This window comes from Oncorhynchus keta, chromosome 28 (assembly GCF_023373465.1).
Source record: "Oncorhynchus keta strain PuntledgeMale-10-30-2019 chromosome 28, Oket_V2, whole genome shotgun sequence".
NCBI classification, from domain to species: Eukaryota; Metazoa; Chordata; class Actinopteri; order Salmoniformes; family Salmonidae; genus Oncorhynchus; species Oncorhynchus keta.
The window spans coordinates 17,690,395-17,714,970 of record NC_068448.1 but is presented as its reverse complement, the minus strand read 5'-3'; the positions used below and the strand labels follow the sequence as shown (position 1 = coordinate 17,714,970).

Below are 24,576 nucleotides of genomic sequence, written 5' to 3'. Positions count from 1 at the left end.
AAAACATATTTCAACCAGGCAGGTGCGGCACAAAAGTCAGAAATAGCCATACAAAAAATGCCTTACCTTTGAAGATCTTCTTTTTGCAATCTCAAATGTCTCAGTGACACAATGAATGGTCGTTTTGTTTGATAAATTCCTTCTTTATATCTCCAAAACGTCCATTTATTTGTCGCATTTGATTCAGAAATACACCGGTTCCAACATGACTAAAAAGTATCTAATAAATTACCTGTAAACTTGGTCCAAACATTTCAAACAACGTTCCTAATCCAACCTCAGGTATCCTAAAAATGTAAATGAATGATCAAATTTAAGACAGAATAAACTATTTCTAATTCAGGATAAAAACAACGTGAAGCGCGCTCCAGTTCACGCTCAACAAAAGTCTAAAGCTTACAAAGAACAGCCCTACTTCTTAATTTTTCAAAAGAAAAACATCGAACAATTTCTAAAGACTGTTGACATCTATTGGAAGCCATAGGAACTGGGATCTGGGCCCTATTAAATCAGGTCTCCCATAGAAAAACATTGGAAAACCCAGTGACCTCAAAAATGTTTTTCCTTGGAGGGATTGTGCTCGGGGTTATGCCTGCCAAATCAGTTCTGTTGTACCCACAGACATTATGCTAACAGTTTTCGAAACATCAGTGTTTTCCATCCAAATCTACTAATTATATGCATATCCTAGCTTCTGGGCCTGAGTAGCAGGCAGTTTACTTTGTGCACACTTTTCATCCAGATGTGACAATACTGCCCCCTATCCCAGAGAGGATTTAATAAGAGGCACCCTGCTCTGTGTCCTCTGTGCCTGTGTCTCTTTCTCTTGCCATTAACGGGAATGTCAGCCTTGTCGGGTGTTCGCAATATATTCTGTGCTTCCTGCTTGTTGAAGAAAAAAATCATTGTCGAATCCGAGGTGAGTGATCTCTGTCCTGATATCCAGAAGTTATTTTTTGCTGTAAGATATGGTGGCAGAAACATTATAGACAAAATAAGTTACAAATAACACGGGAAAAAAACACATAAAAGCACAATGGGTTCGACATCCGTAAAACTGCTGTCATTTCTTTCGTTGCCATTTTATTGGTGCAGATTTTGGGTTTTGCCCTAGCACTACACAGCTGATTCAAATAATCAAAGCTTGATGAGCTATAGGGCAAAAACCGAAACGTGCACCCATGGGTGGCCCCAGGACCGAGTTTGGGGAACCCTGTGACTATACCAATCAAGTAAGGGCCAATCAATCAAGGCACAATTGCAAACATCAAAACGTATCCCTTGCTATAGAGACCATTAAAGCTAAAGTAATTTTTGATTCAATTAAACAATATCTGATTATTGAAACATTATTTATTGTTTAAAGGGAAACATTGTATGTTTTTCTCTACTGTCTTTGTTAACAATGCTACAATCAAATGACGTATGCTCTCTTTGGCGCCCCTAGCTGCAACATTCTACCAACTTTTAAAGGGAAAGACGAGAAGGTAGCCTGAATGAATGGAATACTTTTTTTTGATGGTTGAAAATCGGAGGGACAGATTGAGACTAGGCGGGGAATTACGTTGCCGACTTCAAATTGCTTCACTTGCGCGAATGCAACGTAGAAGAAGTCAATGGACGAAAATTGCAACAGAGTAGTCTGTGCTTCTTTCACCTATGGTATAATGGACGATTAAAATAAATAGTAGTGTTATCGTGAGAGGGAGGGGTGAACGCTACGGTGGTTGGACAGTTCAAGCCTATTTAGGACGTGGATGTCGAAAATAATGATTTTCGTGCAGCAACAGGTTACTACTGCTGCATAGTGGAGTAAACCATAACAGCGTGTCCTTTTGTCATATTGCAGAATTTACCTTTAGGCGGTGATTATTACTTGTGTCAGACCTATTCTGCACCAGTCAGCCATTAGCCTATTCCATTTTGGTGAAGACTGACTGAGTCAGCCGTGTGACAGGTTAGTTTATTCACGAAAGGTTGGATTTATTTCAATGCATTGTTTTTTAACAGGTTGACTGCAGTGCTCTCAAGCTAATTTATTTACAGAGAACGAATACACGAGCACGCACGGGGTTCCAAAAAAAGAAGACAGTGGTTTTAGGCGAAATGGAGAGTGATTAAAATGGCACATTAATGTTAAATGCAAACTTCAAGACCAGACCATCGGAATCTACCATTCATTGAGAACAGACATGAAGACGACCAACCATAGGTGATCTTCTCCTCTGGGATGTGTTGTTGGTGAGTTTTCAGGCGAAGAACCAAAAACAGGACTTAAATGGTTTCAAACAAGTGGACCATGAATTCAGTTCTACAGCACAAATCACCGCCAAGGAGTTGGCTTCGTCTCCGATTACGACTCCGTAAGTATCCTACAACAGCCACTGTTATATTTTCTCTCCTCTCGTCATCATTCATTATCATATACACAACGTGACCAAAAGTATGCTTGTCGAACAATTCATTCCAAAAGCATGCACATTAATCTGGAGTTGGTCCTCCCCTTTTGCTGCTATAACAGCCTCCACTGTTCTGGGAAGGCTTTCCACTAGATGTTGGAACATTGCTGCTGGGACGTTCTTCCATTCAGCCACAAGAGCATTAGTGATGTCAGGGTATTAGGCCCACAGTTGACGTTCCAATCTCAAATGTGTTCGATGGGGTTGAGGTCAGGGCTCTGTGCAGGTCAGTTCTTTCACACTGATCTCAACAAACCATTTCTGTATGGACTTCGCTTCGAGCACGGGGGGCATTGTCATGCTGAAACAGGGAAGGGACTTCCCCAACCTGTTGCCACAAAGTTAGAAACACAGAATCATATAGAATGTCATTGTATGCTGTAGCGTTTAGATTTCCCTTCACTGGAACTAAGGGGCCTAGCCCTAACCATGAAAAACAGCCCCAGACCATTATTCCTCCTCCACCAAACTTTACATTTGGCACTATGCATTGGGGCAGGTAGCGTTTTCCTGGCATCTGCCAAACCCACATTCATCCGTCGGACTTCCAGATGGTGAAGCGTGATTCATCACGCCAGACGAGGTGTTTCCATTGCTCCAGAGTCCAATGGCGTCAACCTTTCATCACTCCAGTCAACGCTTGGCATTGCGCATGGTTATCTTAGGCTTGTGTGTGCGGCTGCTCAGACATGGAAACCCATTTCATGAAGTTTCCAACGAACAGTTGTGCTCACCTTGCTCCCAGCGGCCGTTTGGAACTCGGTAGTGAGTATTGCAACTGAGGACAGAGGATTTTTACGCACTATGCGCTTCAACACTTGGCGGTCCTGGTGCCACATTGAAAGTCACCGAGGTCTTCAGTACGAGCCATTCAGCTGCCAATGTTTGTCTCATGAGATTACATGGCTGTATGCTCGATTTATTACACCTGTCGGCAACTTGTGTGGCTGAAATGGCAGAATCCACAAATTTAAAGGGTGTCAACATACTTTTTGTGTATTATTTTAGTGTATTATCCACCCTTTGATCTCACACAGTGTCCTTGAACTCATATGGTATTTATGACAATCTTGGCCTCTCCCTTGTGGAATAATTTCCTCGGACTGATCTGGAGTCTTCCATTAGCCAATTTCATGTAAAGGATGATGTATTTAACTTAAGAGACTTGCACGTGAAGATTATTCTTTTCCAGGACTAGGCCTTACCTTTGTCTGACTATGTGTAGTGCTTACAGAGAATGCAATAAGTTGCTCGGAGAAGACATTATGTGGGCCGGACTCTGATGCAGAGCTTTGGCCAAGAGTTAAGGCAGGTAAACAAGAACATTGTCACCTTGACCTCCAGCACCAAGTGTTTGCTTGACACAGTTCAGTCTGTGAGCTGACTAGATTACCAAGGCTGGCAAGCCAACACTTCCCCAAGTTGAAGACTGTCGTTGGCAAATGACCAGAGAACAAAATCATCACAGTTGGAGTCCTATGGGCAAATTATTTTGGTCTTGGACTTGAAAGCACCCAGATGATAAATCTGCTGAGAAACCACACTGTTGAAAGAGGAATCTGAATCTGATTGAAGTAACCAGATTCAACAATGTTATTGATAGCATTTTTCAAAATGTTTGCCTTGGCTTGCCAGCACACCTTCTCTCCAGCACACGTCAGAGGGAAGGGTAAACGTTGCACTGGACAGGATTCTTGACTTGAAATGTTTTTTTTAGCTTTACTTAACTAGGCAAGTCAGTTAAGAACAAATTGTTATTTTCAATGACTGCCTAGGAACAGACAGTCTTGTCTACTTGATATTCTTTAATTACAATTACAATTCTGCAACAAGCATTTTCACACAATACTGCAACGACCAGTCCGCTAGTTATTCTGCAACAATGCCCTGTTTTACCCTTCATCTTATAGGATGTACAGCCAGTATATTATAGTCTCAGTAAGTGACTGGGTTTGAAGTTTTGTAGCCTAATTGGTTGAGTCTGGAAACCTTCAATGTTCCACGCCACCAGGTCTTAAGCCTCTGCTCTTAAACACACTGGTCTAATCTGGGAACAGATGTCTTGTCTGGGCTCTCTGTGCACAAGCACAACAAGAAACAGCCTTCCTTATGGATAGAATTATGTACACATAGGCTACATGATATTATGGACATAATTACAGCCATCATAATTCATGATACCTATGTGTGTAATTTACTGTAGTTTGTTTGACAAGTGAAGTCCCCACCAGTAGCTGGGTGTGGTTTTAGTGTATGATGTAGAGCCTGGAAGGTATGTTGGGAGGTTGTCAGAGTTCCATGCCATGGTTCTTTTCTTAATTTATTTAAACCAGCGTGTCCCAAACTCAGTCCTGCTAACTCCAAGGGGTGCACATTTTGGTTTTTGCCCTAACTCAAAACTTGAGGATGAGTTGATTATTAGAATCGGCTGTTAAGTGCTAGGGCAAAAACCTAAAAGTGCACCTGTTTGGGAAAGGCTGCTTTAAACACACAGCCTGGTTTAATCTTCTTTAGCCTGTTTTAATCTGGGTGCAGATTTCTGTCTGGTGTGTTTAGGGGTCCCTGGTTCGTTTTGGTTTCAATATTCTCCTTTGGAGACATTCTACTTTTTCTTCTGTGATTTCCTTTTACTTTTCCTCCTTTTACTTTCCTGACACTTCCTGCCGCTGTGGTCTGCATCATCTTGTGGTGTTTGTTCAGTTTTTTTTCTTTATCTCCTCTTCCATAGCAGGAAAGGATTGCCCCATGGGTAGGTGAGTGTGACTGTTTGAACTCATCTTTGCATGATACCCATCTGTTCCAGAGCGTGAAAAGTCTGACTACCAGTGTGTCCATTTTTACTACTCAAGATCGGTCTGTGAAACTGCATGGAGAATGTTTTGACAGTTTAAAAAAATATTTTTAGTTTGCCATCTAAGTACATGGACAGTTGACCACTGTGGGAAAAACAATTTACAATTCGGTGTTGACTATTTCAGAACACAGATAAGATTGATACGACTGATGTAGCTTACCTACTATTGTGGCAAATGTGGCATGGTTTTACACTAGGGACCAACCAGCCCTTTACCTTGAGTCATGTGAACGTGTTCACATTCACAGCTGAATCGACAGATGAAGTCATGGCCATAAACCTGCTCTCACAGCTGGATGCTAACCCCCCCCCTCGATCGTTGCATATATTTTCCTGTCATACCTCATTCTTTTACAAAGTACTCTTTAAAACACATGGGAGAGAATGGCAACCAAAGTTGTTGTCCAGTCGGTGTTGTCAGGTCTCACCCTCACCCTGTCTTGCAGGTCTTATTCACCTCGTTTTAGCTGGGCTGTTCTTCAGAGACCCAGACCTGTTGCTGGGGGATCTCGAGCTGCTTTTTACCCTCAGGGAGCTGGAGGCACTCAACCTCTTTCAGTCAGCTGGGACATGTGTCATTTGATAGCATCAAAAAGACTATTGGGTTTTACGATGCAGTTATCAGACATTGCTCTAATCAGAGTGAACGGTATAGGCACATTTGAGGTCTATGAATTCAGTAATGGAATGATCTATCTCAATATATAACAATATTGGAACGATTCATCTGAATGTGTGGATTGGATTCATGTAGGGCTTGTGCTGTCGTTCCAGCTGAACATTCTGTCTTCGTTTTGGTATTTTTACATTTTAATTTCACCTTTTATTTAGCCAGGTAGGCTAGTTGAGAACAAGTTCTCATTTGCAACTGCGACCTGGCCAAGATAAAGCAAAGCAGTGTGACACAGACAACAACACAGTTACACATGGAGTAAACAAGCCAGTAACACAAGAAACAAATCAATGACACAGTATAAAAAAAGAAAGTCTATATACAGTGTGTGCAAAAGGCATGAGGAGGTAGGCGATAAATGGGCCATAGGAGCGAATAATTACAATCTAGCAGATTAACACTGGAGTGATAAATGAGCAGATGATGATGTGCAGAGGTGTATTTGGAGGGCAAGTTAGTTAGGATGATATCTATGAGGATCCCCCTGTTTACGTATTTGGGGTTGTACCTGGTGGCTTCATTGATAATTTGTGTGAGATTGAGAGCATCAATCTTAGATTCAAGGTGGCTGGGATGTTAAGCATGTCACAGTTTAGGTCACCTAGCAGCACGAGCTCTGAAGATAGATGGGGGGGCAATCAATTCACATATGGTGTCCAGGAGAGGAACAGGAGGCGTAGGATGAGGGTACAGCTAAAGGCTATCAGGACAGGTCGTTTAGTGCGTTCAGAGCAGAGAGTAAAAGGAGCAGGTTTCTGGGCATGAGAGAATAGATTCAAGGTGTAATGTACAGACAGAGGTGTGGTAGGATGTGAGTACATTAGAGGTACAACTAGGCATTGAGTAATGATAGAGATATTTAAACCAGGTGATCTCACCGCATATGTGTGAGGTGGAACTAAATGTTAGGTTAAGGCATATTGAGCAGGGCTAGAGGCTCTAGTGAAATAAGACGATAATCACTAACCAGGACAGTAATGGACAGGGCATATTGATATTAGGGAGAGGCATGCGTAGCCGGGTGATCTGGCTGGAGACTCAGCGATTCAGACAGCTAGCAGGCCGGGGATAGCAAACTAGCAGAAGGGCTTTTGAGGGACGTCTCGACGCGTGCGGTGACGTTGACAGACAAGTCGTGATGGATTAGTTGGGGTCCAAGTCCAATTGGCCGATTAATTAGGGCCGATTTCAAGTTTTCATAATATATATTAATTATTTATTTTTTTATCTGCAAATCGGCGCCCAAAAATACCAATTTCCGACAATATATTTATATATACACACACACCTTTTTATTTAACTAGGCAAGTCATACACACCTTTTTATTTAACTAGGCAAGTCCGTTAAAAACACATTCTTATTTTCAATGATGGCCTAGGAACGGTGGGTTAACTGCCTTGTTCAGGGGCAGAACGACAGCTTTTTCACCTTGTTAGCTCTGGGAACCAATCTTGCAACCTTATAGCTAACTAGTCCAACACAATAACGACCTGCCTCTCTCTCGTTGCACTCCACAAGGAGTTACGCGAATGCAGTAAGCCAAGGTACGTTGCTAAAAAACAATAATTCATAATCACTAGTTAACTACACATGGTTGATGATATTACTAGATATTATCTAGTGTGTCCTGCGTTGTATATATTCTCACTGAACATACAAGTACCTAAGTATCTACTTGAGCGGTGGTTAGGCAGAAGCAGGCGCGTTAACAGTCATTCAAACAGCACCTTTGTGCGTTTTGCCAGAAGCTCTTCGTTGTGCATCAAGCATTGCACTGGTATGACTTCAAGCCTATCAACTCCCGAGACAAGGCTCGTGTAACCAAAGGGAAATGGCTAGCTAGTTAGCACGCGCTAATTGTCGATGTGCTGCTGGTTCGAGCCCAGGGAGGAGCGAGGAGAGAGACGGAAGCTATACTGTTACACTGGCAATACTAAAGTGCCTATAAGAATATGCAATAGTCAAAGGTTAATGAAATACAAATGGTATAGAGGGAAATAGTCCTATAATTCCTATAATAACTACAACTTAAACCTTCTTACCTGGGAATATTGAAGACTCATGTTAAAAGGAACCACCAGCTTTCATATTGTCTCATGTTCTGAGCAAGGAACTGAAATGTTAGCTTCAAATCAAATCAAATTTTATTTGTCACATACACATGGTTAGCAGATGTTAATGCGAGTGTAGCGAAATGCTTGTGCTTCTAGTTCCGACAATGCAGTGATAACCAACAAGTAATCTAACTAACAATTCCAAAACTACTGTCTTATACACAGTGTAAGGGGATAAAGAATATGTACATAAGGATATATGAATGAGTTATGGTACAGAGCAGCATACAGTAGATGGTATCGAGTACAGTATATACATATGAGATGAGTATGTAGACAAAGTAAACAAAGTGGCATAGTTAAAGTGGCTAGTGATACATGTATTACATAAGGATGCAGTCGATGATGTAGAGTACAGTATATACGTATGCATATGAGATTAATAATGTAGGGTAAGTAACATATAAGGTAGCATTGTTTAAAGTGGCTAGTGATATATTTACGTAATTTCCCATCAATTCCCATTTATTAAAGTGGCTGGAGTTGGGTCAGTGTCAATGACAGTGTGTTGGCAGCAGCCACTCAATGTTAGTGGTGGCTGTTTAACGGTCTGATGGCCTTGAGATAGAAGCTGTTTTTCAGTCTTTCGGTCCCAGCTTTGATGCACCTGTACTGACCTCGCCTTCTGGATGATAGCGGGGTGAACAGGCAGTGGTTCGGGTGGTTGATGTCCTTGATGATCTTTATGGCCTTTCTGTAACATCGGGTGGTGTAGGTGTCCTGGAGGGCAGGTAGTTTGCCCCCGGTGATGGGTTGTGCAGACCTCACTACCCTCTGGAGAGCCTTACGGTTGAGGGCGGAGCAGTTGCCGTACCAGGCGGTGATACAGCCCGCCAGGATGCTCTCGATTGTGCATCTGTAGACGTTTGTGAGTGCTTTTGGTGACAAGCCGAATTTCTTCAGCCTCCTGAGGTTGAAGAGGCGCTGCTGCGCCTTCTTCACGACGCTGTCAGTGTGAGTGGACCAATTCAGTTTGTCTGTGATGTGTATGCCGAGGAACTTAAAACTTGCTACCCTCTCCACTACTGTTCCATCGATGTGGATAGGGGGGTGTTCCCTCTGCTGTTTCCTGAAGTCCACAATCATCTCAGTTTTGTTGACGTTGAGTGTGAGGTTATTTTCCTGACACCACACTCCGAGGGCCCTCACCTCCTCCCTGTAGGCCGTCTCGTCGTTGTTGGTAATCAAGCCTACCACTGTTGTGTCGTCCTCAAACTTGATGATTGAGTTGGAGGCGTGCGTGGCCACTTAGTCGTGGGTGAACAGGGAGTACAGGAGAGGGCTCAGAACGCACCCTTGTGGGGCCCCCGTGTTGAGGATCAGCAGGGAGGAGATGTTGTTGCCTACCATCACCACCTGGGGGCGGCCCGTCAGGAAGTCCAGTACCCAGTTGCACAGGGCGGGGTCGAGACCCAGGGTCTCGAGCTTGATGACGAGCTTGGAGGGTACTATGGTGTTGAATGCCGAGCTGTAGTCAATGAACAGCATTCTCACATAGGTATTCCATAGCTTTCTTACATAGCACATATTGCACTTTTACTTTCTTCTTAATTACTTTGTTTTTGCATTATTTAAACCAAATTAAACATGTTTCATTATTTACTTGAGGCTAAATTGATTTGATTGATGTATTAAATTAAGTTAAAATAAGTGTTCATTCAGTATTGTTTTATTTGTCATTATTAGAAATAAAAAAATCGACCGACTTTAATCGGTAGCGGCTTTTTTGGTCCTCCAATAATCGGTATCGGCGTTGAAAAAAATCATAATCAGTGGACCTCTACTCTAGACAGCTAGCGAGCCTCTGCCATCGGATGGGCATTCAGGGCGGGTCGCGATGTAGAGGCCAGTTGAGTACCCCCTCGAGCAGATTACATCTTAGTCCAGTCGTGAAGGATCGGTGGGGTTCTGTGCCCCGTACTGGCAGTAGAAGGGGTCCGGGTATTGTAGCCCAGGAGTGGCTGTTGGGCCTCTTTTAGATAGCTGGGAGAAAGGGCCTAGCATGCGCTAGCTCCAGGCTAATTGTTGCTTGCTCCGGGACCGACGTTAGCCAGTACTTGGATAGCAGCTCGCTAGCTTGCGAAGATCCAGGTGAAATTGTCCAGAGCTTGCAGTAGGAATCCGGGGATATGGAGAGAAAATAGGTCCGGTATGCTCTGGTTTGAGTCACGTTGTACAAACTGGCAAGAGGTTTCCGAGCTAAAGGTTAACTGATGACCGCTAGCAGTGGTTAGCTGACTATTAGCTAGTGAGCTGGCTAGCTTCTGTTGGGGGATTCCGAATTCGAGGTGAATAATACTTTAGAAAACAGATCCACATCACATTGGGTGAGGTGGGTTGCAGGAGAGTGTTTTAAAGTTGAGTTTTAGAGAACAAAAGATGTCCGACTGCTACGCCATCTTGGATTAATGGTGTATAGATTAGATGGTTTGATTTGGATAAAAGTTGTTTTAATTATGCAAAGTGGGTAATGGATTTCAAACTCGTCCAAGGTCATCGTGGTGACTATTAATTGTAAACCACCGTTCTCCATGGTCTTGGAGAGAACCACACCCTGTTAAATTGGCCTTGTGGCTTCCCTGCTCTTCAGAACATAGTGGATAATTACAAGGGGGATAACCTGAGCTCTGACACATGGTGCATCTTTAGGTTAGTAGACATTGGATGTAATGTTTACCTCAGTGTCCCTATATAAATAAAAACACACATACCACCCCATTCAAATGGCTGTTTATGAACATTAGAGCCCTAAGGCTGACAATAACCATATTTTGAGTCAGTGAATAAGTGTTTTGATTTCTGTGAGGATTTCAGAGAGTAGTCCCACTGCACTTTCAGCTATGCCATTTAAATGAAAGGATTCTTTATATCAACAAGCCGAAGAAGGCAATACCAGTTGTTAGTCCCTCTTAACTGGTGGTTTAAGTATGGACTTTTAAATTGCATGTCTGATAGCAATTTTCTCTGCGGGAAAGAACACACACAGTCAACCCCTTTTTTGTACCACATGGGTAGCGAGTAGTTGATGTACTGTTGTTGGATTGGGATGAATGTGTCTTCAATAGATCTGTTTACAAATGTCTTGTCCTATAAATGTTTGAGATGATTTAATAATTTTTGCCGATTTTGTTTGTGTAAGGGAGGGTTGCTCTCTATATAGTGTCTCTTGTGGAAAGGGCTTCCTTGCCAGCCTGTGCCAAGGCCTGTTGCATTGTTTCTGAGCGGCACATGCTCATTTGATGTGAAAGCACCACTAATACCAGGGTGCAAACTTTTCATCTGCATCACTATATCTGTGTTTGGAGTCAGTGGATAGGCTGCTGCGATCTAAGCAGAGTCACTTGGCATGTTTGTATTTATTAGGGATCCCGGTTAGCTGCTGCCAAGGCAGTAGCTACTTTTCCTGGGGTCCAAACACATTAAGGCACTTACATATAAAACAGTATATCATATAACATTATTACACCACTACATATCTACAATACAAAATGTGTAATACCACCTGACAGCGTCACAAAAACGATGCACACGTGTCAATGGGGCAGAAGTCTATGTGTTATGATTCTGACTGGTCAGATGGCTAGCAACAATGACAAGAAGCTGCCATGTGGGGAGTCGTAGGTGGCTAGTTTCAGCTAGTTTTATCTTATTCTTGATGCCATGTCTTGTTTTGACTATGCTAAAATTCACTGAGAACTCGTGCTCATTGTAAAAATGTTGCATGAAATATAGTTTACGACATGTTGTCAACAAATATAGTTTACTACATGTTGTCAACAATCTAAGCCAACACTGTCTATTTTGCCATATACAACCAACCTGTCTATAGAAGGCAACACAGGCCTGTCTCTGCAAGTAGCAGTCTGAATACTTCCTCCTGAACGGGCAGGATTCCCGTTTCTTACTGTGTGGTGGTTCAGCACCCTTTTTTTTCTCTCAATCTGTCGGGAGTTCGGCACATTTTTTTTTTGTCAGAACGTTAACTTAGGAGCGCATACAATTGTGTCAAATGAAAGCATTCATATGCTTTTTATTGGGGCATATACATTTTTCAACAATTGTGCATCTTAAAAGGTAGGAATAAGCTAAGGCTTTGATTTCTGATCAAATGGATTGAAAGGGGGTCTTAGAAAACATCTAGCAGAACATGGAGTGGTAGAGGACCGTGAGATACCATGTTAAACATGGCGTGGTAGAGGACCGTGAGATACCATGTTAAACATGGCGTGGTAGAGGACCATGAGATACCATGTTAAACATGGCGTGGTAGAGGACCCTGAGATACCATGTTAAACATGGCGTGGTAGAGGACCCTGAGATACCATGTTAAACATGGCGTGGTAGAGGACCCTGAGATACCATGTTAAACATGGCGTGGTAGAGGACCCTGAGATACCATGTTAAACATGGCGTGGTAGAGGACCCTGAGATACCATGTTAAACATGGCGTGGTAGAGGACCCTGAGATAACATGGCGTGGTAGAGGACCCTGAGATAACATGGCGTGGTAGAGGACCCTGAGATAACATGGCGTGGTAGAGGACCCTGAGATAACATGGTGTGGTAGAGGACCCTGAGATAACATGGTGTGGTAGAGGACCCTGAGATAACATGGTGTGGTAGAGGACCCTGAGATACCATGGTGTGGTAGAGGACCCTGAGATACCATGTTAAACACGGAGTTAATTAGAAATACATCAAAATTAGGGCTCGTGATACGTCAAATTTAATTAGATGAATTTGTTTTTGTGCTATTCCAAATGCGTGTATCGTAACAATCAAGTTAAAAAAAATATGTAAATATATTTTAAAAAATCAGCATTTGGCTGCTTTTTCTCATTTTGTTTTTGGTCTTGTCTCCTTGGCTCCTTCTGTGCTTTGTTTAATGACTGTAGGCTGTGTGCACCTTCCCATTTCTCTCACTCACTCACTCACTCACTCACTCACTCACTCACTCACTCACTCACTCACACAAAGCCCCTCACCCTGCCACTCACAACAACGAAGAGATCACTTCTTCCTCTCTGACAAGCGGTTTCAACTCGCTTTTTGCATTTGCGGTTTGGTCCAACAGAATCGGTCATATGGACACCGATACACATTGAGGCATTATTTTACTTTTAATAGAGAAGTTATCTGTAGAGCTCCGAGACAGAATTGTGTCGAGGCCTCGATCTGGGGAAGGGTACCAAAAAAATTCTGAAGCATTGAATGTCCCCAAGAACACGGTGGCCTCGATCATTCTTAAATAGAAGAAGTTTGGAACCACAAGGACTCTTCCTAAAGCTGGCCGCCTGGCCAAACTGAACAATTGAGGGAGAAAGGCCTTGGTCAGGGAGGTGACCAAGAACCCAATGGTCACTCTGACAGAGTTCCTCTGTGGAGATGGTTGTCCTTCTGGAAGGTTCTCCCATCTCTGCAGCACTCCATCAATCAGGCCTTTCTGGCAGAGTGGCCAGACGGAAGCCACTCTTCAGTAAAAGGTACATGACAGCCCACTTGGAGTTTGCCAAAAGGCACCTAAAGACTCTCAGACCATAAGAAACAAGATTCTTTGGTCTGATGAAAACAAGATTCAACTCTTTGGCCTGAATGCCAAGGGTCACATGTGGAGGAAACCTGGCACCATCCCTACGGTGAAGCATGGTGGTGGCAGCCTCATGCTGTGGGGATGTTTTTCAGCAGCAGGGATTGTGAGACTAGTCAGGATCGAGGGAATGATGAACGGAGCAAAGTACAGAGATCCTTGAAAACCTGCTCCAGAGCATTCAGGACTTCAGACTGGGACGAAGGTTCACCTTCCAACAGGACAACGACCCTAAGCACACAGCCAAGACAACGCAGGACTGGCTTCGAGACAAGTCTCTGAATGTCCTTGAGTAGTCCAGCCCAGTCGAACATCTCTGGAGAGATCTGAAAATATCTGTGCAGCAACGCTACCCATCCAACCTGAGAGCTTGAGCGGATCTGCAGAGAAGAATGGGAGAAACTCCCCAAATACAGTTGTCAAGATTGTAGAGTCATACCCAAGATGACTCGATGGTGTAATTGCTGCCAATGGTGTTTCAACAAAGTACTGAGTAAAGGGTCTGAATACTTATTTAAATGTGATATTTCAGTTTTTATATTTATAAATTAGCTAAAATGTGAACTTGTTTTTGCTTTGTCATTGTTGTTTTTTCCCCCCTCATCAATCTACACACAATGTAACAAAATGTGGAAATAGTCAAGGGGTCTGAATACTTTCTAAAGCTAATGTGTAAGGAATTGTCAACTGGTTCTATTTCTGAGAAATAAAGTAGTCCTCATGATTTCAACATCTGAACAAAGTGGACGGGCTAGCATGCTGTTCAAACAGTTGGAGACAGACAAGTCTGTGTTCATAACAATTCATCTGTTCTACCTTGTTATCTAGCGAATGGATCCAAGTTTGCTAAATTTGAAATATAAAGATTAGCTGGCTCCTCACTAGAATGTGGGCTTGTACTTGAGAGATTTGAGTTCATTTGTGTACATTTTCTTATAATGCCGGCTACAAAAAGTTAGTTATTATTAGTTAATGTGTATTATGCGTGGTTCAGGTTAAATACAAAAATAAAAATGCTTTTTCTTAGACTCAGTGATTATTGTAAAAAGCAGTTAAACTTTTGATAAAATTATTAGATTATTGGTGGGTCTTATGGTTGTGGAAGGATATTTTTTATTTATTTAAACTTTTATTATGACTGGGAAGTCATTCTGAGACCAGGGTCTCTTTTACAGATGAGCCCTGCAGGAATACATTTAAATGCATACAATAAACAAAATGACAAACATTAAGAAAAAAAAGACCCATTTATCAACAGAGGTTTCCGATCAGTACTCTGTACTGGTCCCCCTTGGTCAGTTCATATCCCCATAATCTAAAATGGCCTGGACAATTTCCTTCAGACATCCTTTTGTTTCTGTAAAATAAACCAACATTGAACTTCAACTTCACCAGCTGTGACATTTTTTTAAAATGACAGTTTATCATTCAAGATATTTGTAGGAACTCGCTCAATTTGTGTACCGTTCAAACTAGTCATTACAATGAATTGAAATCTGGTTTATGGGGCCTTGGAAAAATGCATGCGTTTTGTTTGGATTTAACACTAACTTTAGATCCAATGGTGATCTCTAAAGTGCTTGAAAAACAGACTTCAAATGTGAAAAGGCTTTTCACAATTCCTGACATTTAATCTTAAACATGACCTGTCCTTGGTCAGTTAGGATCACCACTTCATTTTAAGAATGTGATGTCAGAATAATTTTCTATAGGATGGAGGTCAGGGCTTTGTGATGGCCACTCCAGTACCTTGACTTTGTCCTTAAGCCATTTTGCCTCAACTTTGGAAGTATGCTTGGGGTCATTGTCCATTTGGAAGACTCATTTGCGACCAAGCTTTAACTTCCTGACTGATGTCTTGAGATGTTGCTTCAATATATCCACATCATTTTCCTCCCTCATGATGCCATCTATTTTGTGAAGTGCACCAGTCCCTCCTGCAGCAAAGCACCCCCACAACATGATGCTGCCTCCCCCATGCTTCATGGTTGGGATGGTGTTCTTCGATTTGCAAGCCTCCCCCTTTTCCCTCCAAACATAAAAATGGCCATTATGGCCAAACCAATCTATTTTTTTTTTGTTTCATCAGACCAGGGAACATTTTTGTAAACCCTAGTCTGTCTTTCATGTCAGTTTTGGAGCAGTGGCTTCTTCCTTGCTGAGCGGCCTTTCAAATTATGTTAGGGCTCGTTTTACTGTGGATATAGACACTTTTGTACCTGTTTCCTCCAGCATCTTCACAAGGTCCTTTGCTGTTGTTCTGGGATTGATTTGCACTTTTCACACAAGTACATTCATCCCTAGGAGACCGAACACGTCTCATTCCTGAGTGGTATGATGGCTGTGTGGTCCCATGGTGTTTATACTTGCGTACTATTGTTTGTACAGATGAACGTGGTACCTTTAGCCATTTGGAAATTGCTCCCAAGGATGAACCAGACTTGTGGAGGTCTACAATTTTTTTTCTGGGGCCTTTGCTGATTTCTTTTGATTTTCCCATGATGTCAAGCACATTTGCACATGCTGTATATATATTTTCCTACTGTATTATTGATTGTATGTTTGTTTATTCCATGTGTAACTCTGTATGTGTCAAACTGCTTTGCTTTATCTTGGCCAGGTCGCAGTTGCAAATGAGAACTTGTTCTCAACTAGCCTACCTGGTTAAATATAGGTGAAATAAATAAGAGGCACTGAGTTTGAAAGTAGGCATTGAAATACATCCACAGGTACATCTCCAATTGACTCAAATGATGTCAATTAGCCTATCAGAAGCTTCTAAAGCCATGACATTTTCTGGAATTTTCCAAGCTATTTAAAGGCAAAGTCCGCTTAGTGTATGTAAACTGCTGACCCACTGGAATTGTGATGCAGTGAATTAAAAGTGAAATAATCTGTCTAACAATTGTTGGAAAATTACTTGTCATGCACAAAGTAGATGTCTTAAGTTTTTGTGAAGTTGTTGAAAAACGAGTTTTAATGACTCCAACCTAAGTCTATGTAAACTTCCGACTTCAACTGTAACAACATTCAACAACATACATAAACTGAACAAGATCCACAGACATGTGACTAACAGAAATAGAATGTGTCCCTAAACAAAGTGGGGTCCAAATCAAAAGTAACAGTCAGTATCTGGTGTGGCCACGAGCTGCAGTAATTACTGCAGTGCATCTTCTTATGTACTGCACCAGATTTGCCAGTTCTTGCTGTGAGATGCTACCCCACCCTTCCACCAAGGAACCTGCAAGTTCCTGGACATTTCTAGGGGGATTGGCCCTAGCCCTCAACCTTGGATCCAACAGGTCCCAGACGTGCTCAATGGGATTGAAATCCAGGCTCTTCACTGGCCATGGCAGAACGCTAACATTCCTATCTTGCAGGAAATCGCACACAAGAACGGTCAGTATGGCTGGTGGCATTGTCATGCTGGAGGGTCATGTCAGGATGAGCCTGCAGGTAGGGTACCACATGAGGGAGGAGGATGTCTTCCCTGTATGCACAGCGTTGAGATTGCCTGCAATGACGACAAGCTCAGTCCGATGATGCTGTGACACACTGCCTCAGACCATGACTGACCCTCCACCTACAAATCGATCCCGCTCCAGAGTACAGGCTTCGGTGTAACGCTCATTCCTTTGATGATAAACGCGAATCCGACCATCACCCCTGGTGATACAAATGGCGACTTGTCAGTGAAGAGCACTTTTTGCCAGTCCTGTCTGGTCCAGTGACGGCGGGTTTGTGCCCATAGGCAACGTTGTTACCGGTGAGGATCTGCCTTACAATAGGCCTACAAGCCCTCAGTCCAGCATCTCTCAGCCTATTGTGGACAGTCTGAGCACTGATGGAGGGATTGCTGTCCCCAGTCCACCTGGTCGTGCTGTATCTCCAGTTTCAACTGTTCTGCCTGCGGCTATGGAACCATTTCCTGTTCACTGGACGTGCTACTTTGTCACAGACCTGTTTTTTAAAGCTCTCTAGATACAGCAGGTGCAGTAGAGATTGTCTGAATGATCGGCTGTGAAAAGCCAACTGACATTTACTTCTGAGGTGCTGACCTGTTGCACCCTCTATAACCACTGTTATTATGATCTGACCCTGCTGGTCATCTATGAGCATTTGAAAATCTAGGCCATGTTCTGTTATAATCTCCACCCGGCACAGTCAGAAGAGGACTGGCCACCCCTCATAGCCTGGTTCCCCTCTAGGTTTCTTTCTGGGTTCCGACCTTTCTAGGGAGTTTTTCCTAGGCACCATGTTTCTACACCTGCATTGCTTGCTGTTTGGGTTTTTAGGTTGGGTTTCTGTACAGCACTTTTTGAAATCAGCTGATTTATGAAGGGCATTATAAATTAATTTATATATAAATTCATTTTAGTGTCCTGAGCTTTCATAACTGTGACCTTTTTTAAAGGGACGTGTGTGTGTGTGTGTGTGTGTGTGTACCAAAATATGAATGCAACAATTCCAAAGATTTTACTGAGTCACAGTTCATATAAGGAAATCAGTCATTTGAAATCAATTCAATAGGCCCTAATCTATGGATTTCAAATTACTGGGCAGGGGGCACTGCCATGGGTGGGTCTGGGAGGACATAGGCCCACCCAATTGGGAGCCAGGCCCAGCCAATCAGAATGAGTTTTTCCCTACTAAATTGCATTATTACAGACAAATACTCCTCATTTTCATCAGCTGTCCGGTTGCCTGGTCTGACGATCCCGTTGGTGAAGAAGCCGGCTGTGGAGGTCCTTGGATGGCGTGCGGACACATGATCTGCAGTTGTTGGAGGTACTACCAAATTCTCTAAAACAACACATTTTAAATGCAGCATGAGCTGAAATAAGATCCAATACATTTGTTGGTTCGCAATTGGAAAAAGGTGGTAGAAGTAGTATTCCTCCAGTAATGTGAAATTCATAGATTAGGGCCTAATTAATTCATTTCAATTGAGTGATCTCCTTTATATGAACTAAATCAGTGAAATTGTTACATGTTACTTTTTTTTGTGCATAAAATGCATCATTCTGTTACAAAATCGGTAACAGAGAATGGCAAAAAAATCTAACAGAATGATTGCAACTGAATTGGCTGCAATGGGAATTCATAGTAATCACAAACCAATCATTCTGAACCAATCATGGACAGCACACTAAAGTAGAGTACAGTATGATTTGGGGTACTGAACAATACTTTACACAGGTGCTCCCTGTACTGAACTCTGCTGTGCTGTACTGTGATGTCCAGACTTGTATGATTTGGTCTTGTTTTGGGCTGGAGCTCTTTAGAATAATATCCTAACATATTACATTTTTCCGCCTGACGAATACCTGTTAACCTCTCTGGCATAGGTGGGAAGCTGGCGTCCCACCTGGCCAAAAGCCAGTGAAAATGCAGAGCGCCAAATTCAAATAAATGACTAGAAAAATCAAACTTTCATGAAACCAAACATGTAAGATACCAAATTAAAGCTACACGTGTTGTGAATCCAGCCAACATGTCAGATTTCAAAAAGGCTTTTCGGCGAAAGCAAACGATGCTAGTATCTGAGGGTAGCACCTCCGTAAACAAACAGAGAACATATTTCAACCCTGCAGGCGCGACACAACGCAGAAATAAAAATATAAATCATGCCTTACCTTTGACGAGCTTATTTTGTTGGCACTCCAATAAGTCCCATAAACATCACAAATGGCCCTTTTGTTCGATTAATTCCATCGACATATATCCAAAATGTCCATTTTATTTGGTGCGTTTGATCCAGAAAAACCTCCAGTTCCAACTTGTGCAACGTGACTACAAAACATTTCAAACTACTTTTGTAATACAACTTTAGGTATTTAAAAAAAAAAAAAAAAAATCAATAAAATTGAAGACTGGATCTGTGTTCAATACTGGAAGAAAACAAACTGACGCTACCTTTCTGGTCACGCACCTCTATCTAACAGTACACTTGAAGTGATCCTCGTTTTGAACAGGGCTACTTATCTTATCTTCTGGGGATGAGTAGCAGGCAGTTGAATTTGGGCATGCATTTCATCCGGACGTGAAAATACTGCCCCCTGTCACAAAGGAGTTAAGGATACATCACCATAAAGAGTGACATTCATTATGTAATTCTGTATAGTACAGATCAAGAACCCATGAGCGGCAAGGCCTAGCAGTTAGCGCATTGGGCCAGTATCCAAAAGTTTGCTGGTTCGAATAGCAGATTTTCACAGTTGGCTAGGTCTGTGCCCTTGAGCAAGGCACTGAATCCTCATTTGCTCCAGAGGTGCCGTACTACTATGGCTGACCTTGTAAAACAACACATTTCACTGAACCTATCCAGTGTATGTAACAATAAAACATTGTCATTGTTACCGAGCGTTAATCCTCTTCACTTAACTGTAGTTCAATAACCAAAAGAGGATAAAAAAAGGTCTATTTTCTGACATCGTTCTTTGTGCAGACATCTTTGAATCTTAATTCGGAGTATACAGTTGAAGTCAGAAGTTTACAAACACTTAGGTTGGAGTCGTTAAATCTCGTTTTTCAACCACTCCACAAATTTCTCGTTAACTATAGTTTTGGCAAGTTGGGTAGGACATGACACAAGTAATTTTTCCAACAATTGTTTAGACGGATTATTTCACATTTACTGTATCACAATTCCAGTGGGTCAGAAGTTTACATACACTAAGTTGACTGTGCCTTTTTAAACAGCTTGGAAAATTCCAGAAAATTGTCATGGCTTTCTGTTAGGCTAATTGACATCATTTGAGTCAATTGGAGGTGTACCTGTGGATGTATTTCAAGGCCTACCTTCCAACTCAGTGCCTCTTTGCTTGGGAAAATCAAGGAATAAGCCCCAAAAATTATAGACTTCCACAAGTCTGGTTCATCCTTGGGAGCAAATTCCAAACGCCTGAAGGTACCACGTTCATCTGTACAAACGATAGTACGCAAGTATGAACACCATGGGTCCACGCAGGCATCATACCGCTCAGGACGGAGATGTGTTCTGTCTCCTAGAGATGAACATACTTTGGTGCGAAAAGTGCAAATCAATCCCAAAACAACAGCAAAGGACCTGGTGAAGATGCTGGAGGAAACGGGTACAAAAGTAACTATATCCACAGTGAAACGAGTCCTATATCGACATAACCTGAAAGGCCACTCAGCAAGGAAGAGTGCCACAGTCAAACGACCACCCCCATCACTGTCAAACGCTCCCTAAAACACTTCTGTGAGCAGGCCTTTCTAATCGACCTGGCCCGGGTATCCTGGAAGGACATTGACCTCATCCCGTCAGTTGAGGATGCCTGGTCATTCTTTAAGAGTAACTTCCTCACCATTTTAGATAAGCATGCTCCGTTCAAAAAATGCAGAACTAAGAACAGATACAGCCCTTGGTTCACTCCAGACCTGACTGCCCTCGACCAGCACAAAAACATCCTGTGGCGGACTGCAATAGCATCGAATAGTCCCCGCGATATGCAACTGTTCAGGGAAGTCAGGAACCAATACACACAGTCAGTCAGGAAAGCTAAGGCCAGCTTCTTCAGGCAGAAGTTTGCATCCTGTAGCTCCAACTCCAAAAAGTCCATTCTGCCCTGCCTATCTAAGGTCTTCGAAAGCCAAGTCAACAAACAGGTCATTGACCATCTCGAATCCCGCCGTACCTTCTCCGCTATGCAATCTGGTTTCCGAGCCGGTCAAGGGTGCACCTCAGCCACACTCAAGGTACTAAACGATATCATAACCGCCATCGATAAAAGACAGTACTGTACAGCCGTCTTCATCGACCTTGCCAAGGCTTTCGACTCTGTCAATCACCATATTCTTATCGGCAGACTCAGTAGCCTCGGTTTTTCGGGTTTGACTGCCTTGCCTGGTTCACCAATTACTTTGCAGACAGAGTTCAGTGTGTCAAATCGGAGGGCATGCTGTCCGGTCCTCTGGCAGTCTCTATGGGGGTGCCACAGGGTTCGATTCTCGGGCCGACTCTTTTCTCTGTATATATCAATGATGTTGCTCTTGCTGCGGGCGATTCCCTGATCCACCTCTACTCAGACGACACCATTCTATATACTTTCGGCCCGTCATTGGACACTGTGCTATCTAATCTCCAAACGAGCTTCAATGCCGTACAACACTCCTTCCGTGGCCTCCAACTGCTCTTAAACGCTAGTAAAACCAAATGCATGCTTTTCAACCGATCGCTGCCTGCACCCGCATGCCCGACTAGCATCACCACCCTGGATAGTTCCGACCTTGAATATGTGGACACCTATAAGTACCTAGGTGTCTGGCTAGACTGCAAACTCTCCTTCCAGACTCATATCAAACATCTCCAATCGAAAATCAAATCAAGAGTCGGCTTTCTATTCCGCAACAAAGCCTCCTTCACTCACGCTGCCAAGCTTACCCTAGTAAAACTGACTATCCTACCGATCCTCGACTTCGGCGATGTCATCTACAAAATTGCTTCCAACACTCTACTCAGCAAACTGGATGCAGTTTATCACAGTGCCATCCGTTTTGTCACTAAAGCACCTTATACTACCCACCACTGTGACTTGTATGCTCTAGTCGGCTGGCCCTCGCTACATATTCGTCGCCAGACCCACTGGCTCCAGGTCATCTACAAGGCCATGCTAGGTAAAGCTCCGCCTTATCTCAGTTCATTGGTCACGATGGCAACACCCATCCGTAGCACGCGCTCCAGCAGGTGTATCTCACTGATCATCCCTAAAGCCAACACCTCATTCGGCCGCCTTTCGTTCCAGTACTCTGCTGCCTGTGACTGGAACGAATTGCAAAAATCACTGAAGTTGGAGACTTTTATCTCCCTCACCAACTTCAAACATCAGCTATCTGAGCAGCTAACCGATCGCTGCAGCTGTACATAATCTATTGGTAAATAGCCCACCCATTTTCACCTACCTCATCCCCACAGTTTTTATTTATTTACTTTTCTGCTCTTTTGCACACCAATATCTCTACCTGTACATGATCATCTGATCATTTATCACTCCAGTGTTAATCTGCAATATTGTAATTATTCGCCTACCTCATGCCTTTTGCACACATTGTATATCGACTCCCCTTTTTTTCTACTGTGTTATTGACTTGTTAATTGTTTACTCCATGTGTAACTCTGTGTTGTCTGTTCACACTGCTATGCTTTATCTTGGCCAGGTCGCAGTTGCAAATGAGAACTTGTTCTCAACTAGCCTACCTGGTTAAATAAAGGTGAAATAAAATAAAAAGAGGCCACTGCTCCAAAACTGGCATAAAAAAGCCAGACTACAGTTTTGCAATTGCCCATGAGGACAAAGAGAGTACGTTTTTGGAGAAATGTCTTCTGGTCTGATGAAACAAAAATAGAACACTTTGGCCATAATGACCATTGTTTTGTTTGGAGTAAAAAGGGGGAGGCTTGCAAGCCGAAGAACACCATCCCAACCGTGAAGCACGGGGGTGGCAGCATCATGTTGTGTGGGTGCTTTACTGCAGGAGGGACTGGTGCACTTCACGAAATAGATGCAATTATGCGGTAGAAAAATTATGGGGATATATTGAAGCAACATCTCAAGACATCAGTCGGGAAGTTAAAGCTTGGTCGCAAATGGGTCTTCCAAATGGACAATGACCCCAGGCATACTTCCAAAGTGTGACCGAAAGGCTTACGGACAACAAAGTAAAGGTATTTGTGGCCATCAATCCTATAGAAAATGTGTGGGCAGAACTGAAAAAGCGTGTGCGAGCAAGGAGGCATCATAACCTGACTCAGTTACACCAGCTCTGTCAGGAGGAATGGGCCAAAATTCACCCAACTTATAGTGGAAAGCTTGTGGAAGGCTATCCAAAACGTTTGACCCGAGTTAAACAATTTAAAAGCAATGCTAACAAATACTAATTGAGTGTATGTAAACTTCTGACCCACTGGGAATGTGATGAATGAAATAAAAGCTGAAATAATTCATTCTCTCTCTTCTGACATTTCACATTCTTAGTGGTGCTCCTAACTGACCTAAAACAGGATTTTTTAAAACTAGGATTAAATGTCAGGAATTGTGAAACACTTTAGCCAAATACACTCAGTTTATGTAAACTTCTGACTTCAACTGTATATTTAAACATTTTTGGAAAATGTGGTCACAAACAGATTTTACTATCATTCTGTTACTAAACTTTAAATCTTCAATGTTTAAAAAAAAAAATAATCTATGGACAGTGCAAATTAAGTAGTCCTTGTGCTTAGATTTCTATGTTTTACCTATGGAATCAATGATTCTTGTTTTTAAAAGTATGCCAAAGTAAAACACATTGGCATCTCAACTTCATTCTGTTACCATGGAATTGTCCGGAGGCTTTCCTGGCACTGCTCTTTGCAGCTGGGTAATGTCGGGTTATTCCCTGTTTGATGGGCCACCTTTCTAAATATAACCCCAAACCACCTCCACGTGGGCACGCATAAGCCCTTCGGCTCGACTGCACTCCCTCTGTCAACACTCTTACTCACACACTTCGTCTCCGGTACACACACAGACACTCTCACAGTTACCATTTTGTACCCTCACTCAATCAAACACTCACTCCTCCTCAAACGCTCCATTTAATACTTCAAAGTATACTGAGGAAATAATTCATATAGACTATATAGCCTTCTGGTAGTTGGTAGGAGTGATTCCCTTGGACGAGCTACTTTACTGTAATGAATGACATCCGGTGCACTTGGCAGACCATCTTAGGTCATTCAATATTGTTTGTCAGCTACAAGACAACTGGACGGGCAGCATGATGACATGCCTCTTTAAAAGACTGAAACATACACTACTTGACCCAAAAGTATGTGGACACTTGTCGAATGTCTCGTTCCAAAATTATGGGCATGAATATG

General features: G+C 42.6%; 1 protein-coding gene across 5 annotated transcripts in view; it reads left to right on the top strand.

The window, feature by feature from the left end:
- The first annotated feature begins 841 nt into the window (after window positions 1-841).
- Window positions 842-24,576, top strand: part of LOC118360745 (pleckstrin homology domain-containing family G member 5-like) — a 107,489-nt gene continuing 83,754 nt past the window's right edge. Inside the window, exons 1-2 of one of the 5 annotated variants that reach the window (XM_035740113.2) lie at window positions 892-919; window positions 18,384-18,479. Coding sequence is in view for 1 of the 5 variants with exons in the window: in XM_035740110.2 (XP_035596003.1) it covers window positions 2,279-2,363 (85 nt within the window). In the remaining 4 variants the exon portion in view is untranslated. Of the gene's footprint in view, window positions 920-1,473; window positions 2,364-18,383; window positions 18,480-24,576 lie in introns of those variants that run through there. The other 4 variants (XM_035740111.2, XM_035740117.2, XM_035740110.2 and 1 more) reach the window with 4 other exon arrangements.